Source organism: Falco rusticolus, chromosome W (genome assembly GCF_015220075.1).
Source record: "Falco rusticolus isolate bFalRus1 chromosome W, bFalRus1.pri, whole genome shotgun sequence".
Taxonomy (NCBI): Eukaryota; Metazoa; Chordata; class Aves; order Falconiformes; family Falconidae; genus Falco; species Falco rusticolus.
The window spans coordinates 18310557-18333077 of NC_051209.1; the positions used below are offsets into that span (position 1 = coordinate 18310557).

A 22521-nucleotide genomic window follows, 5' to 3' on the forward strand; every position below is an offset into this window, starting at 1 on the left:
TTCTTATATAGACTCAATACACAAGCATATTCCCAAAGCAAAAATATAATTGGTTTATAGCCCCTAAGCACGCGCTGTTCTCAAACCACTAATTATCATGATTGAAACAAACATTCTATCCATGCAGCTATTTGCATTAGCTATGTTTCAGCCTTGCAGTTTGCTACTCCCTTTATTCCTATACCGCTTCCTATCTCCCTTGGCCTTGCACCTGTCTTCCCTAACAGCTGCAGCTTGTTACAGCCACAGCCTGTTAGCACAACAAAGTTACTTGGTCTCAGGGTTCAAGAATAGATCAAGGCTACTTTCTGGTTAACTTCAGCACAACAACTTCAGCACAATTCTAATTACAGGCCTATTCTAATTCCAGGCCTGGATTGTGCAGATCTTTAGGGATTCTATGGCCACGCTTCTGCAGCCATTTTTCTACAATTCCCCCTTTTTTCTTTTGCACAAGCCAGGCCTGATTGGTTATGTTAAAAACTACTCTCTTTAAACACAGCTAAAAACTAAAAGCATTACAATAATGATTATAACAAAGCGTATTCCTTCCATCAATAACGTCTTTAACCAAGCTGTTATCCCCAGTCCTCTCAACCATTCATCAAAGGGATTATCATCAGCAAGAATATGCTTCATGTTTCCCTGCAGTTGTGACAACTTCTCGTGCATCAATATGGAATGATCAGAAAGGTTCATACAACACATCCCTTCAAAATCCTCACAACCGTGTCCATGTGCTAATAACAAAAAATCTATTGCAGCCCTATTCTGTAACGTAGCATGCCTAACACTATCTACATCAAGCAATAACGAACTTAAAATCTGCGATGTAAGATTAAATTGTTTCTCTCCCCAACACGCTAACCTTCGTATATTCTTAGCATTTAATGCAGCCATTGCTCCTGGCATAAATATAGAGGCTAAGACATTTGATGTTACAGACTGCAGATCGACTCGGTCATTACATGTTTCATCAAAGGTGCGCAGTGCCCTCTGTGATCTATGAGATTGTGGAGTCATTTTCAATAGTCTTTCATACGTGGAGCAAACAAAGTCAAACGCCCTAAATAAACATGGTCCACCGACAGGATACAAAGGAATCCCTGGCCACGCTCTGTCCCCACATATCAAGAAGACTCCCGGTGGCAACTGATAACCCCCTGATACATTTACATGGAAGCCTCCAGTTTTCAATTCACCCCAATTAGGTGAACTGGTTAGATTTTGAAACCCTGTATAAAACCCCCGTTCACCTTGACGTGCTGGCCACAACTACACGGGTCACCAAACCAAATTACTTCAGTGCCATTACGGGTTGAAGTGGTGGTACCGTGTCGTCACATTCTGGCATTCCCGTTGCAGTTACATTAACATATTCAACGGGCACAATGCTACCCAATAGGTCTAACTCCTGCAACGGTAAATGATGTGGCTGATTTAAATTCTCAATAACTGTCTTCTGCCACGCTGCATTACGCATAGAAGGCCAAACAAATTGCCCATTCGGACTCAGACATGTTTCCCTTTCAATGGAAGTCAGATTCACAGTCATAACATTCCAAAAACCATCAAAATCTGTTTCATTCTCCTGCAAGGGAATACCAATTAAACAAATTCTAAAAGGGTTGTCTGCTTGTTGCAGACTTAAACAAAAGTCTGTTACCCCTGTAATATTTGCCCATGTCACCCATATGTTTGTCCTAGGCAAGATGTTAAAAATACCTTGGCCAACAGGTAACATATTCATCAAGACCATAAACCAAGTCCACCATCTGAGCATGTCTAATCCTACAGAAACGTTACTTTCTGTGAGCTCTCCTTGCCCACTCATTCTGGGCCTTCCTCCACTTATTAGCAGGGACAGCATATTGTCGAAGTATAAAAATACTTCTACCACACTCCCTACTTATAATTTTAGTCTGGCGTTGCAGCCTGAGGCCGTCCAAATATCTGCAAACCCGCCACTGCCACTGTGCTCGATTTGTGTTTTCAGTAGCTTCAAACAGGGCAAACAGATCTTGGGCAAACTGGTCCTCTAATCCATTCTCGCAATTCCCACAAAGGATTCCTCTCTAGCTTTCCATTTACATTGTAACACCCTAAACCCGTTTGCAAGGTATATTCAGAGACCCACCATTCAAGTTTACATAAGCCACGAAGTAATAGAACCCAGCCACATTCCCTTCGTCCGCAATCACAGGCATTTAGGGAATAGTACGGAGCTTTGTTCTCTAGTTCTGCCCGTAGTTGGTCACATGCATCCCTTGGGGAGGCCCAAACTATCCTCTTCTGTAACAGTAGCGATGCCTCCAACGCCAGGGGCTGTGTGGCCATTTGCCACCACTGTAGCTCCCGCTGGCAAGCTTCCGGTTCCAGTTTTATGACTACTGGTATCAGCACGTGTCCACTTACTGGGTACCCACACTGGACCTGTAGGGGTAGAAACACACATATAACTTTGACCATTGAACAAAACAGGGGCAGGACCTTCCCATTCCCTGACCACGGATTTCGATAATAGACAGATAATTCAGTTCTTGGGGCTCCGGTATTAACACAAGTAGCGTGAATGATAGCTGGGGGCTCTGAGTCGTCTCCAAACATACACAGGTGATTGAGAACAAACAAGGCTCTGTGTAGGCACTCTTTTGGGTCTGTAAAGGCCGCAAATTTCTGCAGATAATTCTTCAACGTTCTGTTTGTTCTTTCGACGATGGCTTGTCCCGTGGGAGAATGAGATATTCCAGTCTTATGCTGTACTCCCCACGTGATAAAGAAATCTCCGCACGACTTGACTGACATAGGCAGGACCATTGTCCATCTTAATCTGTTCTGGGACTCCCATGACAGCAAAACAGGCTGTTAGATGTATACACACATGCAAGGCTCTTTCTCCAGATTGTACAGTTGCCCAAATAAATTTTGAATAGGTGTCTACCGTGACATGTACATATTTCAACCTGCCAAACTCAGGAACATGAGTGACATCCATCTGCCAGACCTCTAATGCCCTCAGACCTCGGGGATTGACCCCCATCCCTAGGCCAGGGCCATGGTGACTGCACTGCGGGCAACTCCTAACAATACCCTGTGCCTCAGCATGTGTTAGTCGAAATTGTCTTTTTAATCCCTTAGCATTTTGATGGAACTGAGTGTGGGAGATTCGTGCAGCTTCAAATTGATTGATGGGTGCAGTTTGTGTCAGGCTAACCAATTGATCTGCTCTGTGATTACCTTCTCCTAAGCCTTCCTGCCATTTGTGGCTTCTGATATGGATGACACAATATGGCGCAGTCCTCTGCTTTGTAGCTCTTTGAAGTTGTTGGAATAACTCATTTAGTCGTGGGTTTGCTACTTCTTTCAAAAGTGAATCCTCTATCCTTTGAGCTACTCCTGCCACATATAGTGAATCGGTGACAATGTTCAGCGCCACCGTGCGCCAGTTTGCCATAGCCCAACAAACTGCAAGCAGCTCCAATGTCTAAATTATCTTTAGGGTGGGCAACAATAATGTGTTGCTGCCAGGGTTCCTTTTCCTTCCAGACCACAGCAGCCCTTTGACTAGCCTTGCCTGCATCCATGAATGCTGTAAGACCATCCTGAAGCGGAACAGATGAATGCTTAGGCATTTCCATCCATGAATACGTTCTCAAAAGGTGGATATCTTTCCCCTTTAGTTGTTCTCGTGATATCTGTCCAGTATATCCTAAGAGTGCCAATTGTAGAGCAGCAGAGTTTCGCAAGGCCAATTCTAGGTCTGCTCCCTTCATTGGCAGGTGAATACTAAATGGTTCTTCCCCTGAAATAGCTATCATCCTATCACGACCTTTTCGAATGACTTTGGCCATTGCTTCCATACGAGTCTGAACTGTTTTCTTAGGTTGAAGGGATAAAAATATCCATTCCAAGACATGGAAGAGGTCATCTCCCCCTTTTTTCTTTTGCCACTGCATGATAACAGCAAAAACAGAGACAGGGTGAGAAACCACCAATAGTTGGAAGGGAAGGGTAACGTCTCGTCGAGCTGCCCATTGCGCTGATACTCGGTGCCCAAGATGTTGTATACATTTCTGTTGTTCATTAGTGAGTTGAATGGATTTAGCTGCATCTGTGCCTTGTAATAGAGGCCGTAGGGGAGCTAGATCTTCATTAGTAATGCCCAGGAGGGGACGTACCCATTGCAAATCCCCCATCAGCGTCTGCGCATCAGTAAGGGTTTTGATCTCAGTGGTAATGGTGGTTTTCTGTGGCGTTATCATGCTGTCATTAATCTTCCATCCCAAGTATTTGAACGGAGATTGCTTTTGAACCTTTTCTGGTGCCACTTGTAATCCTGCTTGTCCAAGTGTTTGCATAAGTTGTTGTAGGTTCTGTTCCGTAAAGGGTTGCTGTTGAGCTACTAAAATATCATCCATATAATGATAAATGAGAGCATGCGGCCACTGTCGACGTAAGGGTTGTAATGCTGCAGCAACGAAAAGTTGACGCATGGTGGGGCTGTTGCGCATTCCCTGTGGAAGGACTACCCATTCATAACGGTGAGCTGGTCGATCCTTGTTAATCGCTGGCAAGGTGAAGGCGAAGCGTGGTGTATCTGCTGGATGTAATGGTATGGTAAAAAAACAGTCCTTCAGGTCTACAATTAATAAGGCCCAGTCTTTAGGTATCATAGTAGGAGTTGGTAATCCAGGCTGGAGCGCTCCCATAGCTTGCATTTGTTCATTCACCTTGCGTAAATCATGAAGTAGCGAAACTTTCCAGACTTTTTTGGTATAACAAAGATGGGGGTGTTCCAAGGGCTGGTTGATGGCTTAATATGGTGAGCATTTAGTTGTTCTTGTACTAACTCATGTGCTATCTGCAGCTTCTCCTTTTGTAGCGGCCACTGCTCCACCCAGACAGGCTCATCTGTAATCCAGGTGAGTTTTAGGATGGGAGGCTGCCCTGCAGGGGCCGCTGCCAGAAAATCGTACCAGGGGTAGTTAACACTACTCCCAACTGAGTCATTATTTTGCGGTCAATGAGGGCAGAGATGCCATCTGGTAAAGGTAAGATCATTACATGTGCTGATGCTATTTTGTCTTCCACTTGAATAATGATTGGCTCTATGCTAGTATGTGGCAGTGAGACGCCTCCGATGCCGCTGACTCCTCCTGTAGCCAGTCTAGTAGGCCAATGTTTAGGCCACAGCTGTTGGGTGATGATAGTCACATCAGCTCCTGTGTCAAAGAGTGCAACAAAGGTACAAGATTCATTTCCTCTTCGTAATGTGACTCTAGCTTCTGGCCAGTTCATTGACATAGTGAAGCATACAAGTTCCTCTGTAGATCCAAAGTTTCTATTCCCACGGTTCGGTAAAGAGTCAGGAGGTGGTGCACATACTCTATGTGTGAAATTTTGCAGGGGAACTAATTGAGCAATTTTGCTTCCCTGTGGTATGTGGAGAGGTGCATATAATGTGTAAGCCACGATAACAATCTGTACTGTATAATCAGCATCAATTAGCCCCGGTATTACAAAGATACCCTTTAGTCCAGCTGAAGATCGGCCTATTAAGAGAGTTCCGAATTGTCAACACGAGGAGTGTATCGGGCCAAAGGTTGTGGATGGAATCTTTTGTGGTGTTGTGTCAAACAGAGTGACATCTACTGCTGTCGCCAAGTCGATTCCCAAGCTACCCCAGGTTGCTGGGAGGCCGGGCCCTGGGTTGGCGGGACCACTTTTGTCTGCACGCGGCTGCCGTTCGCGCTCTGTTTGCAGTTTCCCAATCGCCAACAGACTTTAGAAGCATGAGAATTAGTCTGGCAATGGTCACACCATACAGACACCGAGCAGGTACGGTGTTGATGACCTTTCCCACCACAGCGGAAACAAGGTCCGAGATGACTTTTTTGTTTGGTTCGCGGTCGTACTGCAGGTTTGAGGACAGCTGCCAGTGCCTGGGTATGGGTTTGCATGGCTGTAGATACAGCGGAACTTACAGCATCAGAGACAAAGGCGGCTTGCTGGGCAGTTGCGCTGTTTACCATTCGTTCCAGCATTTCCTCCACCGGAGCTGTTCGGGGAAGGGTGGACAGAATCGTCTTGGCCCTTGGATTAGCATTTTCAAAAGCTAGCATCCGGAGCATTTGTGCTTTAAGATCCTCCGTTATACTGTGGTTTTGGTCCAAGGCTTGCACTAGCCGGTTCACAAAACTGTCAAATGGCTCCGTTGCTCCCTGTTTGACTGTTGTAAAGGAAGGGGCCTTGCGTTCCGATGGGACAAGTGTCAGGGCTTGTTTTGCAGACAGGGCGGAGGCATTATGCATCTCCATGGAAAACGTTAATTGTACCTTAGGGTCGGCATAAATGTCACGACCTAATAGCATGTCCTCTTTAACATCACCCAGGGGGTGCCCCTGGGCCCTGGGAAGGATCAAAATCTTACGCAACGTTCCCATTCCCTTTCAAAAAGCAAATACTGTGCTGGTGTAAGAAGCAATCTGGCTAGCGAAGTACAGTCACTGGGTGTCATGATTTCAGAGTCAAACAAATAATTCAGCAAGTGTTTGACTGGTTCTGATTGCAAACCATATTGTGTAACAGCTTGTCGTAGCTGCTGCACAAACTTCCAATCAAAAGGTTTCCACGCTGCGGCTGCTGAACCATCTGGTAACGTGGTGGCCCGCACCGGACATGCAACAGCAGAAGCAGCCTGCCACTCTCCCTCCAATATAGCCTCTCGTATAACCCCAGACCAACGACTTTGGGAAGTGGCAGGCTGGAGGATAACGCCTTCCTGGGTCAGGACTTGAACATCACAACCGCCAGTAGGCAGATGGCATTCGTTCAGTTGCTGCAGCAAGCGGTTTAGGGTCCGGTCGGACGGTTTTGTTCGGGGAGGGGGCATCGGGGCAGCTGCAGCTGGGGTGGGTTCATTTTCTTTATTGGACTCTGCGCTCTCATTCAGAGGCGCACTCGGACCCGCTCTAGTACCCTCTTCCTCATCTAGCACGGGGGGTGGCTCTCGGTAGCTTTCAGGTCGGCGTGGAGCACCCGTTGCAGCGGCACCCTCTGGTGTTGGTGTCGGGTGTAATAGCTCTGTTGCAGATTTTTTAATAGGCACAATTATGCCTTTTGCAGATGGAACGCCTTGACCAAATAATCGGGTAGACTCCAACGACTCGGTTTCCCGACCGAGGAGGTCTGAAGCAGCCATAGCCATCTTTTTCTCCGCAACCATTGATCGTAAATGGTTCATGACCTCCCGCCAGGTTGATCCCAAGTCCTTGGCCGACTTGCTGCCGCTAAGGGTTGCATCCCAAAGGGAATCCCTGATCTCTCACCACTCAGTCACACTAAACATCAATTGCGAGTCTTTTAAGAGTCCTTTTTCCTTCGACCACCTACATAGCTCATGGAGCTTCTTTGTGCTCACGCTAGCCTCTCGCTTAGCAAGAATCTCAGATAATAGCGTGAGTGCCGCCTCCCTTTCCATTATCGAGGGAAAAACGGTCTTACCGGTGCAGGTCCGTGCAGGACGTCAATACCGGTTTCAGACGCCTTTACTCCTTACGGACGCCTTCCTGCTTGAACTCCTCTCTAGCAACTCCCAATTCGCAAAGCCCACTGTTGCAAAGCAAAGGCAGAGTTTTTCCAGCTTTCCCGTTGTTTGGGCGCCAATTGTTGGGAGAGCGGTCTGCCGGAGTCAAGAAATTACTCAATATGAGTTATGCATCTTCCTCATCTTTATTGGCTTCTAACACTTCTTATATAGACTCAATACACAAGCATATTCCCAAAGCAAAAATATAATTGGTTATTAGCCCCTAAGCGCGCGCTGTTCTCAAACCACTAATTATCATGATTAAAACAAGCATTCTATCCATGCAGCTATTTGCGTTAGCTATGTTTCAGCCTTGCAGTTTGCTACTCCCTTTATTCCCATACTGCTCCCTATCTCCCTTGGCCTTGCATCTGTCTTCCCTAACAGCTGCAGCTTGTTACAGCCACGGCCTGTTAGCACAACAAAGTTACTTGGTCTCAGGATTCAAGAATAGATCAAGTCTACTTTCTTGTTAACTTCAGCACAACAACTTCAGCACAATTCTAATTACAGGCCTATTCTAATTCCAGGCCTGGATTGTGCAGATCTTTAGGGATTCTATGGTCATGCTTCTGCAGCCATTTTTCTACAACATTACCCAGCAACAACCAAAAACATCAGTGTGCTCTAAACACTGTTCTCACACCAAACCCAAAACACAGCACTGCACCAGCTACTAAGAAGAAAATTAACTCTATCCCAGCTGAAACCAGGACAGTATCCACCCCTTATGACATACCATTTATGTCATGCTACATTTTCCAGTACATCATCACCTTTCTGGTCTTTTAACATAAACACACAGATATCATTCCCTCAGCCTATGGACCATGCCTCTAAAGTCCATTGAGTTCATTTAGTCCATGATGTTGGGCTCCATCTGTTATAACAGTCTTTCAAGGCAGGGAAGATGGTACGCGGTGTTGGACTGTTGCATCTTGAAGCAAATTCTGATTCTATTATGGCTGTGCTGATCTGGTTTCACTAAAATCAGTCTTTGTTGGTGTAGGCAACTGGAAGGGAGTCAGGTTCAGATCTCCAAATCCAAAGTGGTGGAGATGGGCACCGCAAGGTGCCCAGTGCACCAACTGGCATATAGAAGTGACAATATACAGCGTTATATAACAATTAACATCACACAATTCAATTCATTGGCTGTTTTCACCCAAAATCAAATCCCCTTGAGGCGCACATCAAACTTCCCCATCCTCCCACATTACCCACCAAGTGCTCCCAGGTCCTTGAGCAAAAGCAATCCCACAAATGCCTGTGCCTGAGGCAGGAATGACCCAGACTGTTTTCCCAAGCATACTTTTAAGGTGCACTACAGTGACTTTATCCCCCTCTACAGTACACAAAAGTTTTGACCAGGCAGGACCAGCTCGGGTAGCAGATCCTCTGGTATTAACCAACCAGGTAGCCTTTGCTAGATGTTTATCCCAATGCTTGAAAGTTCCACCACCCATTGCTTTCAGTGTAGACTTTAACAGTCAGTTACATCATTCAGTTTTCCCAGAGGCTGGTGCATGATAGGGGATGTGATATACCCACTCAATACCATGTTCTTTGGCCCAAGTGTCTATGAGGTTGTTTTGGAAATGAGTTCCATTGTCTGACTCATTTCTTTCTGGGGTGCCATGTCACCACAAGACCTGTCTTTTAAGGCCCAGGATAGTGTTCTGGGCAGTGGCATGGGGCACAGGGTATGCTTCCGGCCATCTGGTGGTTGCTTCCACCATTATTATTACATGGTGCTTGCCTCGGCAGGTCTGTGGGTGTGATATAGTCAGTTTTCCAGGCCTCCCCATATTCTTATTTCAGCCATTTTCCTCCATACCACAGAAGCTTTAACCACTTGGCTTGCTTAATTGCAGTGCATGTTTCACATTCATGGATAACCTGTGAAATAGTGTCCATGGTTAAATCCACCCCTTGGTCTAAGGCCCATTTATATGTTGTATCTCATCCTTGATGACCTGAAGTGTCATGTGCCCACCGAGCTACAAATAATTCACCTTTATGCTGCCAATCCAAATCTACTTGAGCCACTTCAATCTTGGCTGCTTGATCTACCTGCTGGTTGTTTAAATGTTCCTCAGTGGCCCGACTCTTGGGTACGTGAGCATCTACATGATGTACGTTTACAACCAGGTTCTCCAACCGAGTGGAACTATCTTGCCATAATGCAGCAGCCCAGATGGATTTACCTCTGTGTTGGTAATTACTCTGCTTGTATTGCTGTAACCAACCCCACAGGGCATTGGACACCATACATGAGTCAGTATAAAGTATTAGCCACTTTTCTCGTTCAGCAACATCTAAAGACAGCTGGATAGCTTTCACTTCTGCAAACTGGCTCAATTCACCTTCTCCTTCAGCAGTTTCTGCGACTTGTCGTAAGGGGCTCCATACAGCTGCCTCCCACCTCCAATGCTTTCCTACAATACAGCAGGACCCATCAGTAAATGGGGCATATTGCTTCTCGTGTTCCAATGGTTTGTTATACAATGGGGCTTCTTCAGCACGTGTCACCTCTTCCTCTGGTGACATCCCAAAATCTTTGCCTTCTGGCCAGTCCATAATAATTTAAAAAATTCCTGGATGATTGGGATTTCCTATCCGAGCTCGTTGTGTAATCAGTGCAATCCACTTAATCCACGTAGCATCAGTTGTGTGATGTGTAGAGGAAACCCTCCCTTTAAACATCCAGCCCAGCACTGGCAAGCGGGGCACCAGGAGGAGCTGAGCTTCAGTACCAATCACTTCCAAAGCAGCTTGAACCCCTTCATAAGCTGCCAATATCTCTTTTCCAGTTGGAGTATAGTGGGCCTCAGATCCTCTATATCCCTGACTCCAAAAACCCAAGGGTCAGGTCGCCCTTGAGTCTCCCCTGGTGCTTTCTGCCAGAGGCTCCAGGTTGGGCCATTCTCCCCAGCTGCAGTGTAGAGCACATTCTTTACATCTTGTCCATTCCGAACTGGCCCAAGTGCCACTGCTTGAACTATCTCCCGTTTAATTTGTTCAAAGGCTTGTTGTTGCTCAGGGCGCCATTTAAATTCATTCTTCTTTCGGGTTTACGTGATAAAGAGGGTTTACAATCATACTGTAGTTTGGAATGTGCATTCTCCAAAAACCAACGACACCTAAGAAAGCCTGAGTTTCTTTCTTATTAGTTGGTGGGGACATCACTGGTATTTTGTTGATCACAGCCATTGGGATTTCACAACATCCATCATGCCATTTTATTCCCATAAACTGGATCTCCTGTGCAGATCCCTTGACTTTACTTTGTTTTATGGCAAAACCAGCTTTCAGAAGGATTTTGATAATTTTCTCCCCTTCCCCAAAAACTTCTTCAGCTGTATTGCCCCATACGATGATGTCATCAATGTACTACAGACGTTCCAGAGCTCCACCCTGTTCTAGTGCAGCCTGGATCAGTCCATGGCAGATGGTAGGGCTGTGTTTCCACCCCTGGGGCAGTCAATTCCAGGTGTATTGGACACCTCTCCAAGTGAAGGCAAACTGTGGCCTGCACTCTGCAGCCAAAGGGATTGAGAAAAATGCATTTGCAATATCAATAGTGGCATACCACTTGGCTGCCTTTGATTCCAGTTCATATTGAAGGTCTGGCATGTCTGGTACAGCAGCACTCCATGGCGGCGTGGCTTCATTCAGGTCCCAATAGTCCACTGTTAGTCTCCATTCTCCATTAGATTTTTGCACTGGCCATATGGGGCTATTAAAGGTTGAACAGGTTCTGCTGATCACCCCTTGGTTCTCCAGTCAATGAATCAGCTCCTGGATGGGAATCAGGGAGTCTCGGTTGGTGCGGTATTGCTGCCGGTGCACTGTGGTAGTAGCAATAGGCACCTGCTGTTCCTCAACTTTCAGTAACCCCACCACAAATGGGTCTTCTGAAAGACCAGGCAAAGTAGACAGCTGCTTAATTTCCTCTGTTTCCAGAGCAGCTATACCAAAAGCCCACCGATACCCTTTTGGATCCTTGAAATATCCTCTCCTAAGACAGACTATGCTAAGGATACATGAAGCTTCTGGGCCAGTCACAATGGGATGTTTTTGCCACTCATTCCCAGTCAAGCTTATTTCAGCCTCCAATACAGTTAGCTGTTGGGATCCACCTGTAACTCCAGAACTACTAATGGGTTCTACCCCCTTATAGCTTGATGGCATTAATGTACACTGTTACCAGTATATACTAGAGCTTTATATTCCTGTGGGTCTGATATTCTAGGCCATCTTATCCACGCAATCAAGTAAACCCAGTTATCCCTGTCCTCCACCTGGGTGGAGGCAGGGTCCCTCTAATACTGGTTGTAGGATTCTCCACCAGGGAGGCAAGTTGTGAGAAGGAAATGTAGCGTGGAGTGGTTCCGCTCACTTATGTCTTGCCAGAATGGGTTAGAAATCATTTTCACAGGATCAAGAGTAAAGTCAGCTGTATCATTCTGTCTGAAAAACTGTCCTCTGGAGACTGGAGCAGCAACATTCCTGGAAGACTCTTTATTTGTGATTGGCTTTCCTTGTAGTTCACGCACTTGTGCCTCCAGAAATGAGGTAGGTTTTCCATCCCACCTCCTCATGTCCTGTCCATGGTCTTTCAGATAAAACCACAGAGTACCTCGTGGTGTGTATCTCCTACTTTCTTCTCCCAAACAGAAGGGTGTCTACGGTCAATATCTGAGATGCGAGTCTGTATTGGTGGAGATTCTTGTTAAGCTGGTGGACCAGTTTCTATATAGCTGAGATGAGGGAGGTAGAGACACTATCTTCATAGTCTTGGAGATGATGAATTGTTTCATCCATTGTTGGTGGTGCAGTGTCTGACCAACCCATTACTGCCAATGATTTGGCATATGCTGATGGTGCCCTTTGTACCATATTCCACCACATCGGTCATGTGCATTGGGCTTCATCAGGATCTATGGGTGACTGTGGATCGTTCAGGTTATAATAGATCATCTCTTTCACATCTAATTCCCTCAAGTACTGAATACCCTTCTCTATTGCAGTCCACTTGGTTGGGTGACATGTAATACCCTCCTTGTAGGGATACCTTTCCTTCATGCTTAACAGAAGTCACTTCCAGAGGCTGATGATTTGCTCTCCAATTGCCCTGTCAATGCCCCTTTGTCTAGCAAGTGATCCCAGCTGCTTGGTTTCCCTACCCTCCAAGTCTATACTATGAGCCCCATTATCCCAGCGTAGAAGCAACCAGGTGATAATGTGTTCACCTGGTTGATGGGCATAATCTTTCTGCATATCTTGTAGCTCATTCAGAGATAGGGATCGAGAGGTTATCTCTTGTTTGCCTTCTCCATCTTGTTCACGTGATGGGCCTACTCCTTCATCCTCCTTTACCAAACGAGCTGCTTTCCGTTTCCATTTCCTTTTATCTACAGGGGCCACTAACACTGACGCCAGTCGGTCTTCTGCATCACTCACTTCAGGGGCCAAAGTAGCTGGAATGCCTGCCACAGGGGCTAGAGTAGCTGCAGCGCCGGCTGCGGGGGCTGGAGCGGCCGCAGCGGCTGGAGCAGGGGCTGGAGCAGCCACAGAGCCTGTCACAGGAGCTGGAGTGGCCGCGGAGGGTGGCTGGAGCGGCTGCAGCAGCTGCTGCAGGGGTGGTGCAGTAGTTACAGTTTGTCGCTTAGAATTCCACCAATTCCAGGACATGAAAACCGCATTCAGTATTCCTATCACTAGGTTCAGGACTGACACTATGGAGCTTCAAGTGGATCAAAGATACTCAAGAGTCTCCTAAAATCCTATGTTTCATTAATTAGCCTTGAGGGGAAGGGGGAGGCGTAGACCCCACCCACAGGACAACTCTCTGGGAAAACAGCCAAAGGTACAGTTGTTGGCATTCCCCCACATGGGCCACCAGACACGCAGAGGCGACAACACCGAGTGCACAAACCAAATTAGTTTCATAACCAATGAGCCCATCATATTACAGATTAGTACTATATAGTACAACACTAAAATAACTTTAGCCCAGGTCCCAATATGAACAAACAACACAAAAGAGAGCACGTGCTGTAAATAAACAAGACAATTCAATCCTGGGATCATGGGCAGCAAATTCAAAAGCAGATAAGCCAGCATTGTAGCCAATTATTATTAATTTAATACAATGAATACTGCAAACAATTTAATCTAACACAGTCTAATTAGACCTGTTGTTATCTCAACCCTTTGAGCCCCACTTTGGGCACCAAAAAGGACTGTCATGGTTTAACCCCAGCTGGCAACAAAGCACCACACAGCCACTTGCTCACTCCCCCCCACCCAGAGGGATGGGGAGGAGAATCAGAAAGAAATGTAAAACTTGAGGGTTGAGATAAGAACAATTTAATAATTTAAACAGAATAAAAAGGTGAGAGAAACAATAATAACAATAATAATAACAATTATAATGGAAAGGTGGGGGAAAAGGTTAAAATCCAAAGGAAAAGGGAGAAAGGAGAACAAGTGATGCACAGTACAACTGCTCACCATGCGCTGACTGATGCCCAGCCAGTCCCCGAGCAACAATCCCCCCCCCAGCTAACCCTCCAAGTTTATATACCAAGCATGATGTCCCATGGTATGGAATACCTCTTCGGCTGGTTTAGGTCAGCTGCCCTGGCTGTGTCCCTTCCCAGTCTTGTGCTCCTCCACCACGCTGGCTGGCAAGACCCAAGAAACTGAAAAATTCTTGACTTGGTATAAACACTATCCAGCAACAACTAAAAACATCAGTTCCATTATCAACATTGTTCTCACATCATAGCCAAAACACAGCATTGTACTAGCTACTAGAAGAAAGTTAAATCCATCTTGGCTGAAACCAGGACATAAGGCAACAACTTTTACAGAGAGAATATTAATGACAGCCTGGAAGATTGAATTTTGGATGTAACTATGAACTGAGCTGGTGGCCTCAGTTGTTCACCCACCAAGGTCCTTTCCTTCCTTCCTGATGCTCTCAGCCTCTTGCAAAGGTCCAGATCAAAAGACCTGAAATATTGCATGGGAAAAAATCAATGTCAGCTGGATCCCACACTACCAAATCTGTGTTAGTTGAATGGTTTGCATGAGCCAGTGTGCACCTGGCTAATTTCCTTGTGTGTCTCCTTTTCTCTCCTGTCCTGCAGGGAGCCTCTTCAAGCCTTGTGGTGAAGTTTGCAGATACAGACAAGGAGCGTACAATGAGACGCATGCAGCAAATGGCAGGACAAATGGGTATGTTCAACCCCATGGCCATCCAGTTTGGAGCATATGGCGCCTATGCACAGGCAGTAAGTATAGACACTGGCTCTGTGCATGTTCACAGGAACATTGGGGGTAGCACCTAGAATGGCATAGAGAACACATGAGCAGAGGAACAACTGAGCAGAGGAGAAACCAGTGATTCTCCATTAAACCAGTTAAACAATGGTAGCAAAGTGATCCACGCCATCTCAGGATGAGATGAGACAACATTGTAGGAGATAACATCTCCCTCAGAGATGCAATACGTGCTTCTAGCAGTAATCAAACTATGGTCATGTGTGTACTCATGCAAGACGCTTCCTATGGGATCTAAGCTGTTGCTGTCAAATCCAAACACAACTAGTATTTGAGTTTTAGATAAAACAGGCCCTGAATTCAGCTCATCCTAGTTCTCTGTCCCATGTCAGCACCATCTGGTGCTAGAGAAGGTTTGTGGCCCTCCTCTGCTAGAGGCCACACAGACTGAGCTGAACAGGGGAGATGGCTCTCTGCTCCATTTGGCCAGGCCCCTACTGCCCTATGCATCATTGTGGGTGTCTTTGGAGTGGTCGCTGGATAAAATGGCAGCTGCTGATGGAAATGCTTTTACATTCATGAAAGCATGCTAGATAATACTAAAATGGACAAGCAGACATATGTACACATACGGTCCTGGCTCCCCAAAACAGTATGATTTAAGCACATCTGGAAAATGCATCAGCTATTTAAACACTGATGCCCAGTCTAACTTAAGGTATCCTACTTACATACCAAACCTGCACCCTGGACCCCTGAGACAGTGTTACTGTACTGGGAACTGGGCTCCTGATGTAGCCCTGAAATGGATGACTCTGGCATAACTACCTTTCCTTAGGTAGTTTTTCCCAATTAACAATCCTTTTCCCAATTAACAATTCTTTTCCTAATTAACAAGGACCTACAAGACAAGATCAGGTTTGGGAACTTGGTCTCTCTGCCAGATATTTCAGAGGAAGGTAGAGATGATCCCTCCAGCAGGCAGACAAAATAATGCCTGGTGATGTTGGCTGCCTTCTCTGGAGCAGATGAAACAGGAAGATTTGCAGGCAGTGACACTGCATCTAGGTGCTTCATCCATTTGGTGGTAAAATGTGGTCCTCTTGTACTCTGTCCTGGATTTGTGTGCAAGAGGGAAGTGTCATTAATCCCACTTTTCAGGAGTAACATCCTCCTGAATGAGAGAGACTGAATGACTTACCTTAGGTAATACAGGGCCAACTCAGAAATCACACTCCAGTGTACGCATATGCCCTCCAGCACATAGACCGCAAGGCTCTGTTTTTTCCCCTGCCTATTTACCTCTCATGTTTTGGCACTATGGACTTCCCATCATAACCACATGTTCATTTTTTTTTTACTTGAGGGTCTAGAAATTTCTGTCCTCCACTGAGGTCATGTGCATCACTAAACACTTGGTACAACCTAGCCTACCCCTTGTATGGGCCAAGTACAGTCACAAGGACATGCTCTTAGAGCTCCACAGAAGTTCTCCCACTCCTGGTGCTATTCTGGATTTTTTTATTCTCTCCCCACTGGACAAATTCCATTTTTCACTTCTTCATTTTCATTACCAGTTAAAGAGAATCTCTACCTCTTCCTTGGTCCCCTGCTCCCCTCCTCACATGACAGAAGAGCTTTCCCCTCCCCATCCCAGTTGTGTTTAACTGTGTTTCTGGCCGGGGAAGGCTGCAGGAAGAGGAAAAGAGACAGTAAATCACATCTGAGCCCAGGCCAGTAGCCAGCAGCCTGGCAGGGGATGCAGCATGTGTGTCACCACATACCAGAGGTGTTAACAGGAGGCAACCCATGTGTAACTGAGGGCAAACATCTGCAGAGGTTATCAGGCAGGAGATGTGTCTCCAATGTTATGCTACAGGCATTGATCAGGCAGAAGAGAGGTGGTAAAGACACCACTGTCCTGATGCTCTGGACCAAAAACTCATTTTGGTGTTGTGGTTTAATCCCAGCCAGCAACTAAGAACCATGCAGCCGCTTCTTCACTCCTCCTCCCTGACCAGAGGGATGGGGAGGAGAATTGGAAAAAGGTAAAACTCAAGGGTTGAGATAAGAATAATTTAATAAATGAAAATAAAATGAAATATAATAATAATAGTAGTAGTAGTAGTAGTAGTAATGAAAAGGAAAGAGAGGGAGAAAGGAATAAAATCCAAGATGAAAAACCCCAAACAAGTGATGCACAATACAATTGCTCACCACCTGCTGACCGATGCCCAGCCAGTCCCTGAGTAGTGATCAGCATGCCCAACCAACCCCCCAGTTTATATACTCAGCATAACATTCTATGGTATGGAATATCCCTTTGGCTAGTTCGGGTCAGCTGTCCTGGCAGTGTCTCCTTCTAATTTCTTGTGCCCCCCCAGCCCTCTCACTGGCAGGGCCTGAGAAACTGAAAAGTCCCTGACTTAGTATAAACATTACCTAGCAACAACTAAAAACATCAGTGTGCTATCAACATTGTTCTCATACTAAACCCAAAACATAGCATTGTACCAGGTACTGAGAAGAAAAATAACTCTGTCCTGACCAAAACCAGGACACTTGGCTACATAATTTTTAATCTGGAGTAATTCTTCTAATTGCCATGATAATAGAGTCAGCACAGGTTTATACTGATATAAGGCAGGATGAGGACTGCACCTTTACACCACAAAGTTCCCTCCATTATTTTCCCTTTAGATAATACAGGACATTATGAGGGCATGTACTTGAGTGAAGCATGTACTTGAGTGAAGATTTCTTTGAAGGAAGAGTGAAAAGAATTTCTGGGTCTGCTCCCGCTTCACTTGAAACCAATGAATTTTTTTTCTTATTAATTTCTGTGAAAGCAGAATTGGATGCATCTCCCCCCCCCCCCCCCCCCCCCCCCCCCCCGCTAAATATGCTTATAAGGGCAAAAGAATAAGTTTTAGATCTTGACCCATTGGATATGACAAGCTGGTGGCACCAATTACCCTGGGGACTTCAAAGCTATCTAAATGATGGGATCACATTTCCATGTGGCACCCATACACCCAGAGCATGCTCAGATGCTGTCTCTCAATCAGCCTCCTTATCTGTGTCTCTCCCTATCTATCTAGTTCATCTCACAGTCTCACACAAAAGGCTCTGTGAGTTCCCTCCATCCTGATTAATCCACCTTGGACTGCTGGCTCATAGATATCAGGGTGATTGGCACCTCAAATGCCAGCAGGAGATGGAGAGATCGAGGGGGAGAGGGAAAAGGGGGCAGTTTTATTCAGCCTGAACTGAAGTTCAAGAGCTAAGGCAAGTCAAGAGGAGGGAAGGTGAAACAGTGAAAATGCAAGGGCAGGGAAGCGATGACAGCAGATGCCACAGTCACCAGCAATTTGTGTGACCTTCAGTGAATCATTTGACCACTGGTCTCATTTCCCCATGTACAAATAAAGTTTATGATCAGATTTATTTTTCCTTCTCCCTCAGGGACACAGCTCTTTCTTGTGCTGTCTCTCTGTGGGTTCTAACATAGGTCTATGATGGTAATAGAAGTTTAAGAACACAGTGCTTAGCAGTAAGGCCAAGACTAGTTTGAGACACTGGGTTCTCAGATTTGTACTTATCACCTGTCCTCCCAGCTATCCCACTGCAGTCCAAGCTTGACTAATGTCTCCATATAAGAGTTCCCAAGCAGTTCCATGAGAGCTGTATAATCAACAATTTCTAATGATCTATTTCCATGGAGGATGTTGCCAGGTCTCCTAGGCAGCACTTGCTTGATGAATTCCCCCCGGGAGAGGCATCATGCATATCACCAGGACTGCATTAGCTCTTGCAAAAAAAGGTCTCCATGCATCATGGTGGCCAGTGCAGCAGAAACCCACACAGTGTGGCTGTTTGAGAGATTAGTGGGCAGGTATGGATTTGCAAACCAAGAAGCACTACTGGGGAGAGGCAGCGAGGATCTCAGTCCATCAGTGTTTGACTGATAATGTTGCCACCAGGAGTGCTTTGGGCTCCAGCGCCTCTTTAAGTTATCTCCTTTGCAGCTCAGCAAATGGCCACGTCACAGTTCACTCCTTGCTGCTGCTCACTGCCAAGCCACTCAATCTCATTTTACGCAACTTTAATCTTGATAGCAGCGATGGCCTTACATTGGCTAAGCAACTAGTTTTTGGGTTCAGCAACCATATGGCCTCAGCTCCAGAGGCCAAACAAAATCAGGAAGCAAAGAGGGCCCTCCTGTGTGTGGTTTTGCCTCCCCTCCTCATGTGTCACCTGCAAGCAGACCAGACAAAGCTTGGCAATAACTTTGTGTGCTGTTTCAGTGACAAAGTCACATCAGACCCACCTCACTTCCTTTGTATGCAGCTCAAGGGAAGTCAGGTTTCATGGTTCCCTAAAGCTCCCAGAGTGCCTATACTAATTTGTTTCAGGGGTTTTTCTTTTGAGCAATATCTTCCCATATTCATTTAGGCTCCCCTTTTATGGGGCAATTATGTATTTTAGTTCACACATGTATAGGCATGAGCCCTTTTTGTTGTCAGGTTCCTGTGGCTCCACATGAGCTGGCTATTAGTAGCTGTTTCCACAGTCTTAGCCAAGGCCAGCTTGAGGTATAGATCTGAACTCAGCCTGGAGAGAGGGAAACTGATGCTAGGTGATGCCACCTTTGATTTGCTGCCAGTGGAGAATGAACCTGCAGGCACACACTCCAGCTCAGAGCAGCACAGCATACCTCCTTAGAGACTGGTAAGTGGTGAGGTGGCCAAGACATAAATCACAAGATCACAAGCAGTAAAAATCAAACCAGACTATGAATGGTGGTAGTATAGTCCTGGCCCAAATAAGCAACAGTGGCAAAAGTCCCTGCAGGTTTTCTTTCTATGAAGAAAGTGGCAAGTAGTTAGCAGTGGTCTCATGCCACTGCTGCCCCACCATGCAGATATGGAAACGTGCACAGATCAAAAAGGGTTGGGAAGATGGGAAAATGCAGAAGAGCAAAGCAATAACAAAGGATGGAGCCTTGGAAAGTGACAGATACTGTATAAATTATTTAATTTTTAATTTTTTTAAAATAAGATTAAAGTCATAAATCAATTTTGCATTAAAAATGGAGTGGAAGTCTTAGCCATGGTCTTCGGGCCAAATTCCAGCCACGGGACTGATTGCATCCTGCAGCAGGGGACAAGCATAGAATTAGTGAGTAAAAACAGACAGATGGGGACAGAGGCAACATAGGCAATGGTAACATTTGCTCTCTGGCCTGGAGCGAGTTCTTTCCTGTCAGTAAATCCCAGCTTCCCTCACTCTGAAAAAGTACAAATGGCTGCAGCTTCTGAACTGCAGACAATAACTGCAACAAATATGGACACATTCAGTACAGCAAAGCTCTCAGCCATCATAAGTGGTCACCTTGGGAAGTTAGGGCAGCAGTGACTACTATGCTGACCATAAAAGTCTAGGTGCGCTCTGTCTGAACTCCTGTGGAGATGAAAGGACATTTCTGCTAAATGATCTGAGGTAGTACTGAAGGGAAGAATCGCTTCTTCCAATATTTATTCAATTCATACTGTGAAATTATTTTGGAAAGATACTTAAAAAATTCAGCTAGCCCTATGAAATCAGGGAAAATTTACTGAATATAGACTATCTTTGCATATAATTATTATATTTAAATGACCAAAATGGAACAGTAAATTCAGTAAATACTACCTTTTATGCAAATCACTTGTTTTGATCTGTTCCAGAAGAGGAATCTATTTTTAATCCATAGTACTTTTGTAGTAGGGCTAATACCATATTTCTGATCATCAGCTCCTTGGTAATTCAGAACTAAAGAACACTCAGATTTGGACTGTATATACTTTTTTTCTAGGTTTTGTTTTTTTTTACAGTTCTCAGGAAATTAGAAATTCAAATCATTGTGTTTCAAGCTTTGGAAAGAAACATGAATCCAGGTGTTGCACATTAGTTTTTTTAAACCTTAATTAAATTTAAATTTTATTTTCAAAGCAGAAATTTCTGTTTCCAATAAGTCATTAAAAAATGTCTGACAGATCATTCTGATTTTTTTCAGAATCTTGTTTGTTTGAAAGCTTGGGAGATATTTTTGGTTTTATTTCCCAAAGGCCAGTTAGGTAAAACAGACATGAATTTCTCATTTCTGTGATTTTACCAAATATGACTCCTTTTACTGCTTTACTTATCTCTTCCTATCACAGGGATACCATGAGGATTAATTAGCTAAGTGTTTGTATAGATCATTAGAGGTGGGAAGCGTGGGATGCTGTTATTACTTTTATTATTATTACTGAATGAAGAATATGAAAAGTCAAACAAAACACCATGTGGTTCAGAGACAAAGGTAGAAAATAGCACTGGAAAAAACCTTAAAGGTCATCATATCATTCAGCGTAAGCCTTCTCCAAGGGCAATGATCATGTTATTTCAAAAAGAGGGCATCAGAAATAAACCTTCTCTCTCTCCTCTTCCACTTCTTCAGTTTCATATGTATTTATTTTGGGGGCTGGATAAAGTAAGCTGTAGCATTATTTTCATTTCTAGCAGGAGTTTTTGGCCTTGAGTAAGTAACTTCACCTCTCTGTGCACCTGTTCCTTCTGTAAAAAAAAGGATAAAATTTCCTTTCCTTGAGTGCAGTAACACAACCCTGCCATCTAACAGCCACGTGATGCCAGAGGCGGCTGTCCCATTCCCAATCTCACCTCTGGCCACATGTCCTCACCCCATATCACTAGATTGACAGTGACCATATAGGGAGCCGCTTCTGGAAGGAAAACAGGCAGTAAGTGCAGCATTTCTGTGCTATACAGTTAACACTACTGGTATTGTTTCTGACTGGCTGCTTGGCAGCATCAGGTATTCATCTATCCTGGTGCAAAGGTAGCAGCAAGACGTGGAGAGGGAGATGTGCATTGGCAAGCTCTTGCTTTGGCTCAGGCATGCTGCAAAACTAAATCCTTTGCTGGTTTTTTGTCTTAATCTCCCATGCTAGGATAGGATGGATAAACCTGTGGAGGTGCCTATCCATCCATTGATGACAGAGCTGGCTGAAGTTTATCTACCTATATTTGAGGTAGCAAAAGGTGTGTGAACTGAATCCTCCCATTGCTCACTGTTGACCAGCCATCACTTCCACCTCTCCCCATGTTTTGAATGACCTTACCAGTTCTCTAGCCTTGGGATGGAGACTTGGGATGGGCTGATAGCTCTTGAGGTGCTGTCCATGGACATGAACAAATTTGGAAGCATTTCCTGGTCTCCTCAAAAGACAAGTATTTGAGCAATTATAATGTCGAGGTTGGAGGAAAGAGGGAAAAATATAAAATCAGATGGGATAAAGCTCTAAATGCTCAGGCAAAGATCATGCCAAGGATGTAAGAGAAGCAAAAGAAAATACATCCTTTCAGCTGAGGAAGGTAAAAGCTCCTCTCTGTCCCCTTGAATCAGTCTCAGATAATAAGGCTGCTGCCTTTCTGATTAGTGCTCTGTGGCCCCAGCCCAACAGGACAAATCTGCATTTCAAAAGACATATTTTGAAGTACACATCTCGCAGGGGCCCTGCTGCTATTGATTTGCCTCTGGTGAGGTCACTGCTTCATATTCTACAGCTTTATTAACTGGGACCATACACTGGGCT

General features: G+C 45.2%; 1 protein-coding gene across 1 annotated transcript in view; it reads left to right on the forward strand.

Moving 5' to 3' along the window:
• Nucleotides 1-22521, forward strand: part of LOC119140719 (CUGBP Elav-like family member 4) — a 746613-nt gene that overhangs the window by 689255 nt on the left and 34837 nt on the right. Inside the window, exon 8 of the mRNA XM_037372253.1 lies at nt 14749-14892. Coding sequence (XP_037228150.1) covers nt 14749-14892 — 144 coding nt within the window. The remainder of the gene's footprint in view (nt 1-14748; nt 14893-22521) is intronic.